At 42.3% G+C, this 22,636-nt stretch overlaps 1 protein-coding gene across 2 annotated transcripts in view; it reads right to left on the bottom strand.

The window, feature by feature from the left end:
* Positions 1-18,301, bottom strand: part of PLCB1 (phospholipase C beta 1) — a 331,455-nt gene extending 313,154 nt beyond the window's left edge. For both annotated transcript variants that reach the window (XM_057382807.1, XM_057382818.1), the window contains exons 1-2: positions 17,906-18,301; positions 6,962-7,039 (exon numbers count right to left, since the gene is read on the bottom strand). In XM_057382807.1, the coding sequence (XP_057238790.1) occupies positions 6,962-7,039; positions 17,906-18,004 (177 nt within the window). In that variant the 5' untranslated portion in view covers positions 18,005-18,301. The remainder of the gene's footprint in view (positions 1-6,961; positions 7,040-17,905) is intronic.
* Positions 18,302-22,636: the final 4,335 nt, after the last annotated feature.

The raw sequence follows: 22,636 nt of genomic DNA, 5'->3' as shown, positions 1-22,636 counted from the left end.
TTGGACACAAGTTTTCTTTACTGAGATATTTAAATTGAAAATTGTAAGAGCAAAACAGTCTCTAGAAGCCAGATTATAAAGGTTTCCTGCACAAATGTTCAAGTTTCCTTTTTTTTTGGTAACATTCAACATTTGCAGCCATCTACTGCAAAGCACAGAAAGTCTCAGTCTTTTAAACAAAGAATAACATACAGTCTCATCTTTACAGCAAAGTCACAACCCATGTTCAACAGAAGCAAKGATAATACTCTCACATGATAGAAAATATTAGGATTGTTCCAAGTGCCTGAGAACCCAATAGTACTGAAATTTGGCTGACTCCAGAGTCATCCTCACTTCAGAAACTTGATCTGTGTTGTGGATTAAACCCAAAACCTCACTTTGTATTCTTGCCTCCCTCACAAGAAGGGAGATATTTAGTAGGGGGAAATGATTATTAAAGACCAGTGTTTGATGTAGTACCACTTCCCTAATGGCCTTGAACAATTTCCATGTTTTGAAAGCAGAAAGATTTCCTTTAGACCAGCAGCCTGRTGGGAAGCTGACCTCCATGCAATATTTCCTCCTATTTTGACTGTGACAATTCCCTACCACTTTCCCTGTCTTCTTTTATTCTGCTCACATGCCGATTTTTAAGTGGTTGGTAAAAAACAGGAGCTGTTCTCAAATTCCTACTGACACCATGGTGCCTCCTAACAYTACATCTCAAAATTCAGGAATCACGAAAACTGTAAAACACAGATTATTTGCTGTGCCACCACTACTCTTCTACTATCRCCTTTAAGTTCACTCACAATTTCCAGCATCATTAAGAAGCAAAACCTCACATCTTCTCCTAGAGAAGTCATCAACCAGATTTCCAGTGAAAAGATTAACAGGACCKCCACAGGAGCACCTCCATCTTCCAGAGCCTGAAAACCTCTATCCTTAAATTTCCCACTGAAAYACAACAAGCAACCCCTTCTCTCAAAAATCAGGGACAATCTACTTGGCAGCTTCACACTTAGTTCACACATGCAGTAAATGGATAAAGGAATAGAGCAAGCCTTGACCAACACCATTCATTAACGAATTTAACTTTCCCTTCAGTAGGAGAGCATTTTGATTTGATATGATATCAAAAGGGTCCTATGGATAAATTTCCGAGTTTTGGTATTATTTCCCCTCATGCCCAACTGGCACAGGAGGATGTGCAGATGTATATGAGAGTGTTTTTTTTACAGAAGTCCATGGAGAAACATCAGAAGTAYCAGAGCACTGAGAACACAAGGCATCTCATACAGAATAAAGTTTTTAAAAAGCAACTAYAAAAACACCACCAAAACCACCTAAACAAGCGTTGTTCATGCCTGGTAGAATGCCAGGACATGGAGCCAGGTCATTCCAACTCCTGCGTTTTGCAGCTAAAGCAAAGGCAAATTTGTGCATATGGCAAAATGTGATGGAGGCCCATGTACCCAATATTCATTATGAAAGAGAGTTAACAGAAAGGGATGCTGACTGCTGAAATGCTAATCATGCTGCAAGAAGGAGCAAGAAAAGTGAGTTTTTCACAGACACGTTAAAATAATCTCTTATATGGATACATATGCACTATTTCTTGTCATTCAATTAATAGCATTTGCAATCTCAAGTTTTCCAAGGGTTTAAGTTATTTAGCTTTTTTTTTCTGTTTCCATGCCAGAGACAGAAGTGTGAATACATGTTTAATGATGAYCTTCTTGGATGTTTTCAGCACTGAGATGCACAACCTTGCTCTTGAATAAATTAAGCCAAACAGTTGAGGTTTGGAGCAGGTATTTTTAAACCTAGTACTAGTAAATATTCCATTCTCATTAAATTATTAGGTGTATTTTAAATGTTGATCTACTAACTTCAGTCTTTACTGTATGCTTGTCAAATATACTGCAAAGCATATACAGACTTAATGTAAACATCTTTGACCCACAAGGCAATACAAGTACTGACCCAATTGTTTTAAAGCTCTGATTCAAAAGAGACACAAAAGAACTCTCTTATATAACAGGCAAAATCCCCAGGAGCTGGAAAAATGCCACATCATCTTCCATTTGGATGAGGGCAATGGGATTGCCACAGAATTTACAAACCTGCTGAAGCCAAACCTAATCTTTCAGATTCCTACCTACAGCCCTTGGGCTCCACTTCCCACATTCACTCTGTCATCTGTGCTGGATTTTCAGGCCCAAAGGAACCCAGGATCAAATCAGGACACAAGACAGGAGAGGACCTTCCAAGTCCGAAAAATCCTCTCATCTGTTATCATAAGGAACCACTTCATGCACTCTCGTGGCATGACAGAACTCCAGCTCCAGGCACAGGATTATTGCTCCAGGCTCTTGTATCCAGCTTATCTCCCATGGCTGAGCTGCAGCATGTTGGCACCAGCTCTGCCAGTGATGGTCACACATGAAAACAGTCTTGCCCCTGTAAAAAGAGAAACTACCCCACTCTTTCCCTTGAAAACTGCAAAACTGTCAATATTAAAAAACTGTGCACATTGAGTCTCTCTGCCTTGAGATACCCTCAGCCTGTCAGTCTGGGTGGAAATGGAGGACTGTGAKGACTTCTGTGGTCTCTCTACTCCCTCTTCTCTCAAATGCATTAAAAATGTTGTGCAAGGAAAGGTGCCATCTGCCCCCTGAAGCTGGTTCTCCCTGTAGCTAAAGCCCATGGCTGAGCTGTGCTGCTACWCAAATTGCAAGGGGCTGAGGAGGGAAGCTCCAGCCTGACATCCCCTCCCACAGAGTATCTCAGCACTTGCAGTAGCTTCCCAACAAACACTTCCTTGGACAAACAGGAGCATCATCTGTTTAMAATAAGCATTGGAAATTGCTGCTGATTCCCAGTAGAACTGGGCACTTATGCTGAGTTTSACAACACAGACAGAAATGGCTTTTCATGGCACTGTGGGTGAGACTGGGGCTGCATCCTCTGTGTTTTTAGTATGCTGCCATGTCACTGCAGCTGCCCAGCTTTTAAAATGAAGAGGAATAAATCCATAGATGCTAGTGAGAGAGAGGACGGTGCATTAACCATCCTCAGACTTTAAACCYCTAAATGGATCCACCATAAAAGCAATGAGCTACTTTCCTCCTTTCCCTCCTTTTCTTGCACGGCGTTAGGACTGCACTGAGTCAATGGMTAAGTGCCTTCTCCCAACATCCTTCTGATTGCATAACAACTCCCAGACAAAGGATGCAGAGTAATAATGCACAAACTGTCTGACAATACCTTTTCCTTCTACTCTGACAATGCATCCATTAATACATTTATCCATAGACAGAAACCAGTCTTAGTCTGGCTTTGCTTGCTTGCTGGGCTAAACACACCAAACACTTGCAGCTCTGCTCATCGTCTGAAAATGCTTTTGATTATCACTCCTTTTTATTCTAGCAGGCTCTCTTCACCTGGTTAAATTTTGATTTATCTTTCTTCCATGCTCATGGCCAGAATAAGAACAAATGGAATAAATCGCATTCTATGTTTAAAAAAAAAAAAAAGCGCATCAAGGAATTGAGTTATTTCAGCCAGGTCATAAAAAAATAACATTACAATGAATATTGTCTGGATTTCCTGTAGTTAAGAAACATCAGCTAAACAATAAGAWAAGTAACAGACATAAGCTTGTCACATTAATTAATTTTTCCTTTTAAAACCCATGTTGAGAATCATTCAAGTAGTAATTCAGAACCAGCCAGCACTCTGCATACAGATGAAGAAAATATTCCAGAATCTTCAGCAAGAGTTTCATACTGAGAAATACAATTAACATCAGAAAGCTGTCCTGCCATCTGTTCAAAACAAAAGGTAACAAATTATCTTGCTGTTATTAGAAAATAGGGAAATGCTATGGATGCCTTGACTTTGGAGGATTACCTTTACTGATGACAGCAATATAAGCTGAAATACGCAAATACACAGCAAGTGTGTCAAAATGCAGGATATCACTGGGGAATTACCAAACGGCAAGATCAGGGCTTAAATGAAATTACTTAGAAGACCTTCACCCCACAATAATTGCTACTCCTACAGTCTTTCACATGTGGAGTACTCTAAGTGGAAAGGATCTCCATGGGGCTGAAACTACAGATCTTGGATTGCTTATAAGGAACACACAGCTACAGAGACTAAACTGGAAATTGGAATGAACTTATTTATCAGAAAGCTACAAGGGAAAGCAAGTTAACAGTCTACATTGTCATGTATACAAAACTTTTCTCTCAGCAGCTTTTTTGACCCTCATCTGCCCAACTACAGCATTATCCAGACTCACTGGCTGGGCTGCAAACCCTGCGAGCATTGTAGGCTCATGGAGAGCTACAAGATGGGGTCAGTGACACTGAGGGAGGGCTGCTCTCAGTAGGCATCTTTACCAGAACTTTGAGCTCTGACTGCACAAAGTGCAGCCTAAAATACTGTCCAGACTCACAGCTAGACAGCAGACACTACAGATTATTTGCCTTTCCGTGCAACAGAGAAGAAACAGAAAACGAGGGGAACAAGAAAACAATACCAGAAGCAGCTCAACCAGCCACAAGTCAGGGAAGGCTGCAAGGCTACAACCACCAGTTCCCTAAGCTAAATAAAAAACACAGCAGACAGGAGTGGTTTTTTGTTTGTTTCGTTTTTCCCTCCCAGTGATTCATGTAATTTTYGCGCTACTTTACTGATAAGGCAGATTTCTGTTTTAAGCACCACAAGCATTATCTAGGCAGTGATTTACTGTTTCACACAGTGTCTGGCAAACAGGACACACAAATTCTTGAGAGATGGCTGCTGCTCGGGCCTCATCTCCACGCCTTCTGTAGGCAGCTCCCAGGAAAACGTGYCTGCTCAAGGAAGCTGGCAGCAGGCATCTCCCACTTCATCACTTCGTTTAGCAAGGCTAATCTTTCCACACACAGAAAATAACAGGCCTTGCTCATAACAAAAGCAATTGCTTAAAAAAATAACATGGGGAAGAAAGAGAAAGTGATCACAGAGGTTGTATTGTTCTCATATTTCTTCACATACTCCACTATCATCACAGGATCACTTCACACAAAGAGAAGGAAATTAAAGAGAATCTCCCATATAACCTCTTTTTTTCCATGTATTTGAAATTTCACAACAAAGACGAACCCAAAAACTCTGTAAAAGCAGAAAACGGCATTTCCTTCCCAGTCCTTGCACTATCAGCACCCCAGTAGATATAAATTTACTTTCTTTAAATAGACACTGCTAGGATGGTGTTTAGAAACAAACTTCACCTAGTTGTCATGAATTATTAACCAGAAAAAATCCCTCKAGTTGCTCTTTACAGAGTCTTGATTTGCAAGTTTAAAAATCAAACTGGCACTTAAACCTCTTGTACAAATACCCAACCTTTAAAAAAAATGCTCTGAGCATTATAAATACATTTTTTCATGAATATGAGAACAACAATTCTATAAATAGCTACTCTTCACAGAATTGCTTCAAGACATTGTTTTTACAGACAACAGTAGGAAACTGAAGGAGGTCTTAGTGCCAAACATATTAAAAGTGAAATAAACTCTCCAATCAACTCTGAGTTTCCACTTATTCTTACAAAGTTCATCGTTATTTTTTAGCTTATACAATTAGTTTATGCAAGGGAAGGAACCAGCCAAAAGGCTGCACTATGTCCTGGCACAGCCACCGGGTCAGYGTAAATCAGTCACAGCCTTCAGCTTCTGAGGGCACTCACTTGGCTGCTCTGGGCAGTAATTTAACAGTTCTGCACTGTCAACATATGAACCCACTATTACCCACCTCAACCTTGTACAAGCACAAGCAAAGACAAGATTTTCATTATAAACTCCACAATATGATTTCCAAATATACTCACTCAAAACTGTGTTCCATCTCCTCTCAAAAGCAAACATAGGAAGATAAACACCATCTAATGTAATACCAAATTGCCTGTTCAGCCTGCACATTTCATGGTTGCTATCTCCTCAAGCTATTTTTGCCTCGGTATCTAAACATAAAATCAACAGGAACTCCTGAAAAACAGCTACACAACTGGTAAACCAGGTTTTTGCAGCCAGAATACTACAAGCGTACATTTAGTCTTTTTGGCARATACTCATCCAAGGCCAAAGCTCAAGCACTACCAAGTTCAACACCATTTTCAACAGGGAGCCAGTACAAGCACTTACTTGATAAGTACTTGAAAATTCATCTCTATAAAAAGGATGAACTCATTCAATTCCTGGYTTTGACACGGTGTTTTACCATAATAATTGCAACAATAATTTTCTATTATAAATCTGTGTAGGAAACAAACTGCACCCAAGTGCTCAGGGTGCTGATCTCTTTCACTGCATTTCCAGCCTCTACCAGCTGGAAACATGACAGCGCTGGTTCTAAGCAGTGACACCGATGTGAAACTGGAGCAGAGCAGTGATGAATCAGGCCATGAGCTTTCCCAATTGCTCCCCAGCCACAGGACTGAGCTCAGCACACCGGAATGTTTTTGAAAGGGTCCAGTGAGGATTAGTAAGAACTTGGTGACGTGGCCCACCAGGCATGGCCAGGGAGCACGTGGCTCTTAAGGAGAGAAGATTCAAAGGGAACTATGGCCTCTGGGAATTCTGGGCCTGCCATGCACCACAGACAAAATCATCRGTGTGAAGAAGGCAAGGGAAACCACAAGCCAGCTACAAACCACAACAACATCACAAACAGCTCCTTCCTGTCCTTGCCAGGACAATTATACACCTCACTGGGCATCACAGCATTAGTATGGCTGGAATTTACCGTATCTTCCATCCATCTCTCCAAGATTTGTGCACCACAGATGAGCCACAGGCCTGTTGTCTTTGCTCTCCAGAAGAGCAGAGGAAGACAGGCTGATGCTTGTCTGCTGTGCCAGGACTGCACATCACACCACAGCAAAAAGGAAGAACCATTCTGGAGSTGGAAGCTTTTCTCTTACCTTATTTTGATCTGTCCAGTAGAAGAAAAATCCCTGTGGGTCTGTTCTGAGAATAATTGGAGTCACAACAGTGGAGTCCTGGAAGAAAAAAGGACAAACAAAAAATCTGTGTCAGCATACAGAACATGTAATTATGCACAAGCTGTTCTGCCATCCATGTTAATGAATTGCAACATCTAGAAATTACCCTGAAGGTATAACTAAGATGTCACTAGAAGAATTTAGTATCACCTGCCTCATCTCCGCTTCTCTGACATAACGTATTTCATTACTGTGAAGACAGCTCTAAAAGACTCCAGACTCATCAGCACGTGGAGTTAATCCAGAAAAGCTGGAAGTAGGTGAAGTTAAGCAGGCATAACACACAATGCCAAAATAGAGCTCACACAGTAAAGCATTATCCTCAGGAGTCCAATGCCCACCTTGATCTGACTTCACCTTCAGTTATCAATATGAGCCAAATACCTATAAAATTTACTCTTACAAAGGCTGAATTTGCCTAGAAAATGTGGACTAGCATTCTCTGTGTTAAGACTTTTGTCAATTACTTTCCACTAGAATTTATCTTTTTTTWAATAATCAAGCTATGAAAAGTTAAGTAATGGGAACATACCTATATATCCCCTCTCACCTTCAAATTAGTTAAAAACCTGTCTAGTGTGGTAACATCCACAGCCCAGGTAATTTAAAACCAGGCACAAGGCTAAGGCAACCTTGTTACTTACATCTTCAYGTCTTCTGACTGACAGCAATACCTGACTCAAGAGACACAAGCTCTAGCCCAAGCCTTTCCTACAGGTGGGAGTTCATCACATCTTTCCCATCAGGACTCCCTGGTGCCTAACAACAACTGACATCAGTGCAGTCTGCTCCTAATAGGATTTCTCCTCTCTTTCTCCTCTATTTTTCATGACGTCTATAAAGACACTGTTGTCTCAAGGCCTCTATCCATTTGCCAAACTCAATTTGGAAGTTATGGAAGGAACACAGAAGGGAAAAAGGAGACAGAAAAATTGCCTCAGCTCCCCAGAAACCCAGGTTAAACAGCTCCTCCTCAGAAATTATTTATTTCTGTTGAAGTGCTACAGTTTTTTTACAGCTTTAACATTCACCTATTTCCAAAGCAGTAATATGTGAGATCAATCTATATTGCTTTGAGGGGGAAAAAAAATCTGCTGTAATAGGTTCAAATTTAAATCAAACATATTTAAGCGTGGAGTTTCACCACAAAGAAAGCTGATGTAAGTGACACCACTATAAATAAATAAAACYTAAGTTCTGCAAATGTCATTTCTGTGCAAAAACACTTGTCTATATCATGCCACCAGTACAATGATACCATGATGCAGCACTCAACTCAATGCAATGGGMATTCCTGAAACAGGGAAGCTGAATTGCTCCCATTTCACACCTAGGAAAAATGAGACCCAAAGCAGCTCAGTGACAGACCCAGCACCAGCCTGGAGCCTAMAGGGGAACAAGGTAAAAGAATAAAATGGCATCAAGCATATTTTGATCCCAGCACAAGAGAAATACATATTGAAGGCATGTTCTAGTCTAAGAGGAAATACAMGATCAAGCCCTTCAATGAGTGAATACGTTCTTTCTATAACCGGAAGATCCAGGCTTTGGATGTGTTCACAGGTGCACTGACATCAAAACAGTTGCCACATGAGTTTTCAGAGGCTCGGATCAAGTGTGGCTGCAACACTGCCAAGCAGTGCTATGGGAATGTCCCAGGTAGCCCAGAGCTCTGTCACAGAGCACCACTGACCCTTCATTAAAACATTGCCCTTCCCCTAAGAGAACAGACATGCAGAATTTTCAGAATCATTTTTTCCCCCATTTCTCCATAGTTTCTAACACCTTGTATAGCTGAGAGTGGGGTACTGTTTGATGCAACATGCAAATTCAGTTTTAAAATCAGGCCCTGAAAAATTTGTCTGAATCCACAAGCACCTCCAAATGGGCTCTTAGACCTCCATCATTAAAAAAAAAAAAAGGAAGAAAAAAACCACAGTCTGGAGATGGAACTTCCCTTTTTTTTTCCTCATTCATTATGTCAGATGCAGCCTGTGTGTGAAAATACAAAACAAGGAAAGATAAAAACTAAGTGTCCTTCTGCCTTTGGATGAGATATAAGCAACTTCAGGGGGAAAGAGAAGGAAGTAATGGGCAACAGACACAAGGCAATTAAGTCTAGGATTAACTAATTTTGCTGGTTAATCATTTCAAATCAGTTGCTTCAAACCAAAGTGTGTTTGATGACATACAGCTATCAGAGTAATGCTCTAGTAGATGTGGGTTGTTGACTAAATGTTGACTAAAATCAGACTCMAAAAAAGCRGAGGATGAGGGGAAAGAACCTTTARTATCTATTAGGCAGCATAAAGGAAACTTTATCATGGCAGGGACAATGATGAGCCTTAGTTTGGGAATCTCTGCTCCAAAAARCTGTTTGGTTGTGTTGGAATTTTTACTTATTTTGTTTTTCTTTAAATTAACCCTACTACTCTGACATAAGGCACAGCACAATTAATGTGCTGACAAACACCAGATCCCCACAGTGTCACAGGATCTGAGAATAACTCTGTACATGTACTTGTGCAACATGTGTCTTAGGAACTCCCCACACAGTCAGCAGTAGGAGCAGCAATAAAAGCCATGTGCAGAATGTTTAATATGCTCTACAAGCTAATTATCACCCTTGTAAATCCCTGACATCGAATGCCACACTCAGTTTTGGGCGTGGAGGAACAGAAAAACTTTTTTGAGTCAGCTCTGCAAGTCCTTCTGCCCACTCCAGAGTAAAGCAGAGTCCTTCGTCACCTGGAACAGATCTCTTGCTTTTATACCACTCTGAAATCAGGACTTGAAAGGCAGGTAACAATCAAAAAGACACCTGAAAACCCCTTCTTGCACCATACATTCAAGAAGAGCAGTGGTTGAAGGCTCTGAAGTAGAAACGTGCCTCAACTGACAATTGTCTGGTGCATTTATTTACAAACACTATTGTACTATAAGGGAATGACTGTGGTTTATGACCCATAAGACATACCTCCAGTCATTTATAAGTATCCTGAAATCCACTGATTCAATTTCCTCACCCTAAGACCTCATAACTCTACTGAACACACTGACCAACCAYACACAACTCTGAAGAAGAGGTTTATGGACAAGACACAATAGAGGAAGAGAAAAACTAAACTACATACAGAATTTCAAGGACAAACAGAGCAGACATTCATGTCCCCTGACCCACTCAGATTCAGAAGTGAGAATAAAATAGGGAGAATAAAAGTGTTGCCAATCTCTAAAGCTGAAGGGTTTGGAAATTAACACATTAAATGTGTAGTAGGAGTGTAGTCTGTATCCTGTCTGGTTATCAACAAAGCAAGCAGTCCTTAGGCAGCAGGCCAGATTCTTAGGACACTTCCAAGTATACAAAAAAAGGTACAGGAGGAGGGGACCAAGGCAAAAATCAGCTGTCACCACAAGGGGTGAAGGAAAAAAGAGAGTGTCCCAGTCAGTGGTGCAAATGACTGTGGGCTATCAGACACTTTAAATGCCATCCCATGGGTGCTCATGCCAGGCAGTGACTTGATTTCCAAGAGATTGCTCTTACAAATTCCTTGAAAGAAAGAGTGGCCTTAACCTGGCAATGCAGTGGGCTCGGTATCACACTGGYCTCAGCTTAAGTAAATAATTTTTAAAGGGCTTTTCATTTCACCTTTAAAAGTCCTCCACCTTTTTATTTGCTGACTTTAGGCCAATTCTCTACTTTCCTCCAATTCCACAGCCTCRAATCAGTAATGTGGCTGTTCTATACTTATTCCATTAAGTCACCTCCTAACTGGCTGTCCAACCTCAGACCCTGCATTAGCAACATTCTTTGGTTTATACTTTAAAACAGAGGCTTAAAATTTATGCCTCAAAAGTGCCACAAGGAGCTTTGGGATCCTTACCAGCCAGGCAYAGCAGAACACAAGCACAGAGGATCAATGGAGAAATCCACAATTAAATGACAGCCAGGTAACTGCTTCAAGATTCGATTTTAAGTGTGGGTCCCTCAGACTACATCCAACATCAGTGAGCAGAAAGTGCCCACCTCCATTTTATTATCACTGTCCAATAAAGATAATCATACAAAGATAATTAGTGAAGAAGGTGGGATCTTGGGTTCAGCTCCTCTCTCACTGTACACTCAGGCTTCCTCAGACCACCACCATGACCTGGCTGTGCACATGAGATGGAGCCTTTTACTCCAYGACCATGAGCCAGATGATACAACCTGAAAACTTTTACACATCATTATTTCATTTGCTTGAATCTTCTGTAAAATTTCTGCCAAACCACTGTGACATACAAAGCTAAGAAATATGGACTCTTTCTGGCAGAGGTAAAATATTCTTGAACATTTGTTTCACTTTGACAAAAGGGTTTGAACTCTGGTTGAACAAGATGTGGGGACAGTCCCTAAAAAGAGCCTTCTTTCCACCTCACAAATCAGGTGGATTCCAAGCTTYAGGGAAACAGAGAAGCAGCAAAGGAGAAGGAATAGCAAAACTCCAGTTTCCACAAGGTCAGCAGATAAATWAATTGTAAATTCCTTAATACACAGAGTGTACTCAGACTGGAACAGGATTACCCAAACAATCAGAACCATGAACTTCTTCAGGCTGACAGCTGAACCTTGAGTGAAAGGGAGAAAGTACCCATCCCATCTGCAGTGAACTCCTGAAATAACCTAGAAGGGTAAAAATGTACTCTTTTACTGAGGGCAGAGAAACCAAATCTGCCATGTAAAGGAACAGGCTGCAAGAAGAAAATGTTGGGAAAGGTGAAATGAGTGCTGGAGTTTGGAAGGAGGACAAGAAAAATCAAAACTGGAATTGCGCTTGCAGAACTGTAAAATGGAATTTCACTTGCTCAATAGGCACATACAGGAAGATATTCTTCACTGTTAGAGTGGTTAAACCCTGAAGAAACTTTGGTGAGGGCACCACAGGACAGAAAACATTCTGCTGATCAAACACTGCAAGTTTAAAAGATCTGCCTTGAGTGGGATTTGTTTCTCACAAGTCTGTGTTACCCCAACCCATTTCTCAGGATGTCCCTACGCTCAAGCTAATGGTGATCTTACTGACTGTAGCTTCATTGGTTTGTATGAGTCCTTAAATGTTGCAAGCTAAACAGTCAAGRAAGATGGAATAAAGGCAGAACTTTAGAGCAAAAGAAGCCAAATGCCAACCAGGAAGAYTTTTATCTTTGCCACAGAGTTCTTGTGTGATGCTGAGAAAAYAATTTAAACCAGTCTGCTCATCAGCATAAATGCTGCCTTCTGATTCTGAGAGAACAACTGGAATTATATTTCCACATTTCATTTCCTAATTTTCAGAGATGCTGAGCCCAAACTCATCTSAAGTCACTGGGGAGGCATTCTGAACATCTGACTCTATGGCGCTGCAGGCCRAAAATTAGGTCCAAGGTATCTAACCACATATTAAAAAATAGGAGATTTTTAATGTTAGTTTCTTTTTTTGGACCTACAACATTATATTTGGAAGCATTTTGTCATTTAATGGGCCTTGTGAAAATAAATTACAAAGTGCTTATAAAGCATTTACTTGGTAATAGATAAAATACTCTATAGTGAACAGTGAACTATTTGTTAAATATTTCAATATGGCTTTTGTTTAAAAAAAAATACTCTTCATCATTCAAACACTGAAGTGAAGAAAGCACACAGTACACCAGCCAAATTCACAGCTAACTTCTCTTTCCCAAAGAATGCTCATTTATCTAGGAGTTGTTTTCACTTTTCCATGTATCCACCAACATTTCAAAGTACTCCAAAACTACAGTAACAGAGATGACATCTATGACTTAAATATCAGAGCTTCCCAGGCAGGAATCAAACCAATCCACAGCAGATCCAAATCCGTCCCCCCAATACTTAAGTTACAAAGAGCTTTCCAATGGAGGTAACCAATTCCAGGCTTTCCTTTTCACTAAATAATAATCTAAAAAATTGTAAACKCAATCTGATTACTCTGCTATGTTGCAAAAGACCAAAACCACAACATACTCATTCAGATAAAATACTTTTAAATARCCTAGAGCTGATGCTTGTTTACTACACAAAGATTAGCAACAAAGAAGAAACAACAAAAACTCTAGAATGTCAGACTGACCTCTTCCCCTAAGACCGAAAGTGTTCACAAAAAAATAAACTCTTCACCTCATTGTTTTATACACATAGAACAATGRTTGCTCATTTTTCATGGCCTCACTAATGTACTAGAGTAGCAGGCTTATGCACAGTTTAAAAAAAAAACAAAAAAAGGCGGGGGGGGGAACATTACTTAAAATAACTTCTGAAAAATTCCAAGTTGTTTATTTGTTTCATCTCAGCTTATCCATAATAAAGATGCTCTGATGTTGCATTTACTTGTAAGGTTAAARGGGATGCTCTTGATAATTTTCTTTAAAACGTTCTAAACAAATAAAGAAGCCTGCAAATTCTCAGAGCATTCACTCTGAGCTCRAAAATGCTTTATTAAGTGCCCTAAGAGAAAGGCATTAAAAGAGAACTTAAAAGACCTGGGTTTGTTTTAGCTGCTCACCTGCAGAAGTGCCATAACCATTAAGCAAAGCTACCTATCAGGGGGTTTGCTGCAGTAATCCAATGCTTAGAAAAAAAATGGCTAGAAAATTGGAATCCTGGCCCTCAATTTAGGTAGAATTCACCTTAGCAATATATAGTTAACTTAAAAGTGAAAGTAAATAGTGTGAGCCACAGAGAGATCAATCAAAATCTTTATGCAAAGTACATATTATCAGTAGGGAAGATAAGAAAGCCTTTAAGCAAGAAATGAAAACAAACCTATTTTTGAACATACACCATCATATTAACTTGCTACAGTGTGCCAATTACAGCTCGCAGAAAATATCAGCTCAGCTGTGCTCTGGCTGTTGAGCTACTTGTTAATACTTAGTTATGTATATCTCGTTCCCACTACAGGCCAGAGAAAAACAAGGAGAGAAGTCAGCCAAGGCAAATTTCAGCCCTTAAGACAGATAATTCCTGGGAGAAGTTGCTCTTTATACTCAGGTTTCATTTCCCTTCTCAGCCCAGCAACACATTCTACTACATTAAGCTTAACCTCCTATCAAAAAAGTTTCGCCTATGAACTGATGTGCACCCTTTGTATTTATTTATTAAACTGCTTAAAACTCCCATCAGGAAGAGCGAGCTGCTACTACCTRGGTATCACTACAGCAGATGGCATCAAGCCAGCTCTTCCCTTCCCTCTCTCTCACTCCTCTCCAGGAATACAAGAGCACAGCTTTTCAAAGCCAGACCAGCAGTCAGGAGACTCAGACTCTCCCAGCAGTCAGGGAGAAGCAGATAGTAAAGGTTCAACTGAAGAAACACAACCTGAGGAAGCAAGTGCTTAGCCAGCTACCATCTGAAATCAGCCACACACATGGATGGATACATCCACAAAAAAGACATAAGCAACCACCCACATTTATCTTTCACCGATTTTAACAGCAGCTATTTCTGCTCAGTGCCTTGGGAATCCAATCTACACATCAAGAGCAAGAGTTCATCCCCAAATTTGCTTTCTGACCTATAATACTGTTACAGAATAAAGCAGAAATGGTGTGAGGAAAAACAAAGTTACAAGACAATAATCTGTTTGACTTTAGTGCTTTATACCCTGATCCCAAGTGGAATTTGTGAACAGTGTATTAGGCATTAGATGGTGGGAGCAGTATTACATCTAATCCCAAGGCACAAGAGAACAACTTGTCTTGCAAAGCCAGAACTTCTTGATTGATCCTAATGCTTTTAGAATTTAGAAACTGAAGATGGACTGCAGAGGAAATGGAATTTCAAGCCTTCTACCTGCCTGTATGTGGCCTGGAGTGGCTGATGTGACCTCTTCCTCTCCACCAAGTTCGGAAACAGCACTTTCTGGCTGAATCATCCCCACAGTGCAGRGGCAGCAGGCACTAGATGAGGCTTRTGAGTGAAAAGAGCAGATATCAATTCTGGTCCTCAGTGATGGAGGGTTCATGTGAGTTGTCAGTACCACATCTGCTCAGAGCACCTCAATTACTGATTAGGCACAGAGCTACAAGAGGCTCAGGACAGGAAGTCCATACACAGACTGGTTTTCAAGTCTGTATCACCACAGCTTTTGCCAGACTGCTCTGCACACCTTACCACAGGTCCTTCTCAAAGCTGGCAAACACTTCCTGAAACAACCGTTACTCTACACAACATGAAATTCCTTAAACGCCTCTTGTGCTCTGGTTTGAATCCTTCCAGCATTCCCATTTAAAAAGCACCATTTTAAAATTCTCAGTGGTTTTATAGCTCAGCCAGAAAAATTTTGCTTTGGGCTGAAACTTGGTACAAGTCATAAGTATTCACAAAAACCACTACTGCTTCATGAAATGCAAAGGAAAGTCAGTAGGACCATCTTTAARCTGCAACTCAAAACAGCAGGGAAGGGAACAACGAGAGGACTGAGGCTGCCCCAGTGCACAGGGGGTGTGGAAGAAGTGAACTCCCACTCTCGCAGTGAAAAGAAATGGTGCATAATAAACACCAGTACATGAGCCTGGCTTTTCTGAAGAGGCTTGGTAGCATAGCAGAGCCAAAGTACTCATTATGGTCAATTGTCTTTTACTGTTACATGTTGTAGTTTACTACTTCATATTAGAGCCTATTGTTTCACTAGCGAGTTTGTGCATGCCTGTTTACATGAGAGACCACAGAGGCTGAGATTCATCATCATCCTTTTCAAAAACCCTCCAGCAGGTTAATTTAATAGAAAACTAAGACTCTGAAGTGGTTATTGGCTACTCAGTGGCACACACTTTTCAAAGTCATTGAATATACATTTGTCTGAATGCCTTCTTAACAGCCAGAGTGGTAAAGAAAACTCACTTCCCTTGAAACCTTGGAGTGAGGCTTCCACTGCTAAAAAACACTATGGGGAAGACRGGGGGCTGAGAGGTGGGAAATATCATAAATACACACAGTGCATGGTCAGCAATGAGTTAATGCTAAATTTCATCATCACCGTGTGGTTAAATAGGCATCAACTTTCACAAGGCTGCCAATGAAAGCACTCACTAAACACAACAGGACTCATCTCAGCCACATATTCCAAGTAACACCTGGGTACTGCTGAGTAACACCTTTAACCTGAAATGCACAGCTTTTTCCAAAATTTAGCCATGTTTTATTACTGTAGCCTTTAGGTTTACAACTTTAAATATTTTTACCAACTAGCCTATAGCAGACAGGTGAACATCCACTGCACACAGAACACCTCTTCATCTTTTAATTCTTTATATACAATCACGATTTGGGAAATAGCACCCAAACTAATAATTTAAACTGTTGCCTGATCCCTTGGACTTTTAGTGTGGAGAGTTAAATCATCGTTAACTTGACCTCTGCGTATACATGCGGAAATTCCTTGGTAGCTTACCAAATATAAAACAATAACTGCAATGACAAGGCTGAGGTTGTGCTGCCTTTTCTTACACTAAGGAAAATGTCAACCCAAAGAAAACATTTTCTTAGTCTAAGTCATTCAAACCTAATTCCTGAACATAAATAACCTGCATCAAGCCAACGTCTGATACTGCGGACAAGGTCAGTTYGCCAAGCCTATTGAAAATGTGTTAGCTTATTACTGTAAATAAAATTTCACACTACAAGATGTTTGGTTTCTGATGTTCTCTCTCTCCTTGAGAGTGTTTATCAGAGGTTTACAGGGGTCAGGCTCACGCATTTGGCTGCTGGACAGRCTGAAAGCAATGGCAAAAGAGCAACATGTAACAAGCCAGGAACAGTGGTTACACATGAACTGCTGCTCCTTCTCCCTCGCTGCTGTCCCTCCAGTTGTTGTGGACATCTTTAGCCCAGCCAATCTCACAGCAAAAAATACAAGAGCTCTGAAAACAAGTAATTCTCAACAATTCTCCCAACATTTAGAACGCCTGCCTTCTTTCCCAACCATTTCTTTACCACAGCTCGAGTCTCATGATGCCTCTCTGCCCTCCAGACACCACTCACAGACTTTTTGGGGCACTTGCTCCTCGATGCACAACTAAGCCACAAACACCCAGTGTTGTAGTGCCAGAGCAGAGCTCGCAGAGCAGGCTTTGAGAAAGGCAACACTTCTCTGTTTAGATTCCCTTTACTCTGAAACTGTCCCGGGCATAGCCAGCATGCCAAGAAAGAAATACCAGCTGCCGAACAGCTGCTCTACCCTAGGTGAAGTGGAAACCACACTCCTTTCCTATGTGACACAAGTGTAAAGGGCTGGAACGCAGAAAGTAGTAAGGGGAAAGCAGATGTGATTTTRAGGCAAGTCTCGTGCCCTAATGAGCCAAGCAAGAAAACTGTTTATTGCGGAGCAAGTAAGACGACCAAGGGTACCCAAACTTCAAGCCTTAGGAGAACACATCCAGGGTTTTACAACCCCACCAGAACGAGAGAGAGACARCGACAGGAGCAGGAGCCAAAAGGAAAAGGAGAGGCTGAGAGGAGACGGGAGATGGAACGAGAGAACAGGTTGAAACAACTATGTTAGGAGGACAGAGGTGGCAACATGCACGGTAAAGCACAGGAGGCGGGAGAGGAAGACGCTCGCGAAAGGAGCCAGCTCAACACGGCTCACACCGGCCAAGCGCGATTAGACAGGAGAGCCCTCGGAGAAAGTTTGCCCGGCATGCGGCCGCYGGTTCACGACCGCCGCTCGGCTCGGGCAGCGCACGGCGGGGACACCTCTGTCACCACCCCCGCCGCCCCGCACCTGCCCTCCGCACCGAGCGGGGCAGGGCCGGAGCCCTCCCAGCCGACCGATCCGTAACCCCGCCGTGCCCCTGCCGGGGGAAAAGGGTGCTACTCACATCGTCCCACTTGACAAATTTGACGCCTTTCTTGAGCGTTTCGGAGACGCAGACGGGCTTGAGCTGCAGAGCGTGCACCCCTGGCTGTGCCCCGGCCATCTGCACCGCATGGACGCGCTCGCTCTGCCCCGGCGCGGAGAAGCCGCGGGAAGCGGCCGCTGCAGGAGGGACGCCGGGGCGCCGGAAACCCGGGAGAGAGGCCGGCAGAGGCGCCTGGAGCGGGCAGGGAGGCGGCTGCCCGGGCGGCGAGGGCGAGAGGCTTCACTGGCGCTGGCCCAAGGAGCTGGCGCGGYAGCGGCCGGGGCGAGCCATGCGGCGGCACATCCTCTATATACCGCCGGCCCGCCCGCTCCTCTCACACACACGCACGCACGCAGGGCACGGAGCCGCGGCGCTGCCCGCTCCGCTCCCTCCCTCCTTCCCGCTCCTCCTCCCGCCCCGCCAGGCTCGGCCCCCGAGGTTCCCCCGCGCCCAGGGCAGCGCCGGCAGCGCCGCGGCGCCACCTCCCGGCCACCGCCACCGCTGCCCCGGCCACCGGCACTTACCTTCCTCGGTGTCGAGTCCCGGTCAGCCGCCTCGGCTCCTCCGGAAGGCAGAAGGACAGCAGGGAAACGCTGGGAACGGGAGCGCCATCTCCCTCGGCAGGAAGCACGCGTGGGGCTCCGGTACCGCACCGAGATGCCCTGCAAGGGAGAGAGGGTGAGTGTCCGTGCGTCTCGTCCTACTGAGAGATGTGGCCAGGAGCGGTCCCTGGGGCTGCAAAAGGGATAAGCACTTAATCACACAATGGTTGGGCTTGGAAGGGACCTCTGGGATCATCCAGTCCCACACCCCTGCCAAGGCAGGGTCACCTGGAGCAGGTGACACAGGAACACATCCAGGGGGGTTTGGGATGACTCCAGAAAGGGAGACTCCACAGCTTCAGTGGGCTGCTGCTCCMGTGCTCTGCCACCCTCAACATAAAGAAGTTCTCCTTCATGATGAGTGAAACCTCTTGTCTTTGTGTTTTGGTTTTGAGGGAATAGTTACAGCAAAAGCAGAGCAGAGGGACAGCGCTGAGCCTTCACAGTGATGCCGAAAGAGGAAAGACTCTTAATTGAAAGGGTGGCACAAACAATTCCCATCAAAACTTCATGCTTTAAATACACAGCAATTGCTTTACCACAACTTTTTGGTTTCATAAGATGAAGAGGCTTCCTCAGAGCAAAGGCATGTGAGCTTAAGTCAGTTTTAGGTCTAGTCAACTCAAGAGGCATAAAGATGGCAAAACGTTCTCTCATCCAGCAAAATCCTAAATCCAGAGRTTTTAAAGAAATGTTTTTGAAAAACAAAGTTATATGTGCTCCAAAAATGACCTTCTCTCTGTTAGAGCTCCTGTGCAGTCAGAGATAAAGCATCAGATGACACAGCATATGAGACTTCCAATTCCTCTGTAGGGGTTTCCAACTGACCCTTGGGATTTAGGAGCAGCAGGCCAAACTTCAGCTACAGACAAAGCAAATTACATAGAAAGAAGGTCTTTGTATGTRTTTTCAACCTAGTACTATTTTGAAATATCATTCCACCAGACTAAATATTTTTTCTTCAATCTGAGTGTGGAGATGTTGATTCTGGTTTTTTTTTAATTAAAATGCTGCAAAACTGGCATATTGAACTGCTGATTTGCTTTTCCTGTAAAGAGTTGCTAAAGCTTTCCCTCTGGGCCCTTCAACGAAAAACTTTTGATTGCCTTTAGTGGGAGGTGAATCTGCTCCTTTACGATAGYCCATGCACACAGCGTACGCATTTCAAGCCCAATTAACCCATGTGATCTATTTTTTGTTCTTATTAACCTTCTGTGCAAACRTGGGTGTTGCATCAGCCAGGATGAAAGCCTGTTCTCTCCCTGCTGTGCCTTAATTCCCAGCCATTTGCCCTGACTTAACCAATTCTGAGTTYGGCTGCACTGATGTATGGGGTTGCTCTATGACAAGGCAAAAGGAAGAGATTTTCAGGACCAATTTTACAGCTGCTTTTTCATCTCATTTTATATATCATACAAAAGAATAAAAATACTAATACCCCCAGACAATAAGAGCAAAGAGTACTGATGSTACAGTATTTATTCACCATCCCTTAAGCACTCACATTCCAAGTGGTCTGCTGAAATCAGATCTTGGGAAGATGTAAACCTGCCAGGGATGGTAGCACTTCTGTGGCAGTTTTCTTAACAAATCTGCTATCCGCTTTCACTTGGCCTGGCCTCATTTGCAGTCTTTGTTAGGGAAAAACAAATCACAATTTATGATACCTCAGGATTCCTGATGATGCCTTAGGCTCCCAGCACCCATTGATCTGAACATGGAGGAGGTGGGCCTRTGGGTTAGGATAGGCTTTGATACTGGTGCCTGTTATTACAAACATGAAGTTTTGTTGGGAGCAATTTTGTGGTTTTTCAGAACCGAGTATTTTAATCTGGTAGTATTTGAAGAGAAACATGCCTTTCATGTGGCAGATATGTAATGGATTTTGCATCAAAGGGAGGAAGCAGCAGAAAAGGAAATGGCGCTATGATTGTGCCTCTTTAACAACAGCTCTGAAAAGTGCTTATGATTCAGCCTGTGCTGAAATCCTGGGCTCTGTGAAGTCAGTGGGAATTTCAGTTTCAACCCAGATAGCTGGCTTATGTGTTACYTCTATTGCTTAACTAGCATCTGCTCTAGTAAGGAGCACATTTCTTGGTTCCTAGTCCATATTGCAAACATAAATTCAATGTGTGTCTAAATCTAGTTCCTTTTCCACAAAGCATGGGATCAGTGACCTGGAAAGCAGCTACACTCATCAGGATTGTTACACCCAGAAAGAGTACAAAGGTCTCACCATTAAATGATTGGACCAAGCCTGGCAAAAGAAGAACCATACACCTTCCTCCAAAGCCTCAGTAAAAAATCTAAATGCAAATATTCTATTTCCTCTTCACTCAGCCCCTTTCAATTCCAAGAGTGAAGGAAAGATGTGGTGTTAGGAAAAAACCCAAACACTCAGCAACAGGCTTATTCAAGTAGCTATTCCAAATAATATAAATCAGATGTGATACCTGCTGGTCTTATGCTGCTGCAAGARCTATTTCAGGATGTTTTCATTTCTGTAAGTTCAAAAATCTCAGCCTAGACAGTAAAGTGATTGCCTTGTATAGGTAGTAGAAGTTTTTGGAAAGCAATATACCCATAAAACATTATTTTTTTATATAAGGGGCCTAAATACCAATATTTCATTTCCAGGGGAATAACCGAATACACAATGTTTTAGATACACAGCTGGAAACATGTATAAACTAATCGGGAAAGGAACAATAACTGATTTAAATACCAACTGGCTTTGACCAAGGTCTAGTTAAATGAAGACATGGCAAAAGCTACACAAAAAGGCTGTATATGAAGTGATACAAGAAACATAATCAAACCTAAATTTACTATTTTAAATTTGATTTCAGAGAAATRTGTATGAAATGTCTCTATTCCACTTGCTATCCTGGGTTTATTGGTGTAATTCTATATTTTGAAAAGAAGCAGYGGCCTCAGCCTTGAAAATGCTTCACTACAACAGTGCACTGAACATACTGAGTTAAAAAAAAGTGTTTGCAGGATTTAGCATTAAAGATAAACTCAGCTTCACCCAAAGTATATCATCTTAAATGCATTTTAAATTGGGTCAAATTATACTTTAATTATCAGTGGGAGCAGGATCATTAAGTTCTATGGAACAACTCTCAAGAAAAGAAACATAGAAAATGTGACCCTCTCTGATAAAAGCTCAGTCCTGATGAAGAGCTCCATTCACATCATGCAGACAGCAAARCTCACACCTGACCAACGAGACACAAGTGCCACAAGGCGTGGTGAGGCTGCCTTGTGTGTTAAGAAAYGACACCTTCTAAGTGCAGTAGTCACTCATTTACTAAGAGAATTAATCTGCTAATTCTTCTTTAATCTCATGGCCAGAGGCCATTTGGATCTGTTTATGTTTAATCTGCTCCCTTGACGAGATGTCATATGTACAGAAAGGCAGTCAGATAGAGCTTTATCTTTACAAAGGAGTCTGATAACTTATGTGGCACAGCCACTCAATCAGGTGACTCTTGAAGAGTGCATATCAAATTCTGGCACACAAACCACCACCATAGCAACAAAGACAGCCTGGCAACAGCAGCTGCTGCACGGAAAGAAATTGGAAGGGGAGGGAATCTTGTACAAAAGTCCATTTCCTGTTGAAATCATTTTAATTTCTCCCTCATATCAGATTCRTAAATGTCTTTAAAATACTGGGAGRATAAAGATTAATGYCCAACGTTTGAAATTACGACACACATAGTGTTTTTGTATAAATGAAGTGGCTGGGTCGCTGCTACACTCACTGGGACCATATTTTACTTGGGATGGATCGACTTGATACACAGTTGGCCCCTCAGGAACTATCACAGGAAACAGTCCACTTTTCTCCCCTCTGTGGGGAAGAATGAACCCCTGACAGTCTGGACAGAATATGGTGCTGAACAGAATTCCTCACCCACTGAGATCTCCTATTCTCCTCTTTCACTGGGGATGGGGCCCTGAGARGTCCTTCCCTGATGCTGCTCCATTCCATAGGCTCTCTCCATGTTCCCCAGCATCCTGGCCACTGGACACTCCCTGCCTACTTAACCTCTGCTAAAAACACCCCAAACTATTACCAGAGTAACACARAATTACTGCA

The sequence above is a fragment of the Malurus melanocephalus genome, unplaced genomic scaffold (assembly GCF_030028575.1).
Source record: "Malurus melanocephalus ecotype Western Australia unplaced genomic scaffold, MMel_1.1 scaffold_13, whole genome shotgun sequence".
Lineage (NCBI taxonomy): Eukaryota > Metazoa > Chordata > Aves > Passeriformes > Maluridae > Malurus > Malurus melanocephalus.
The sequence above is the reverse complement of the archived record's forward strand: the minus strand, read 5'-3'. Positions and strand labels throughout refer to the sequence as shown.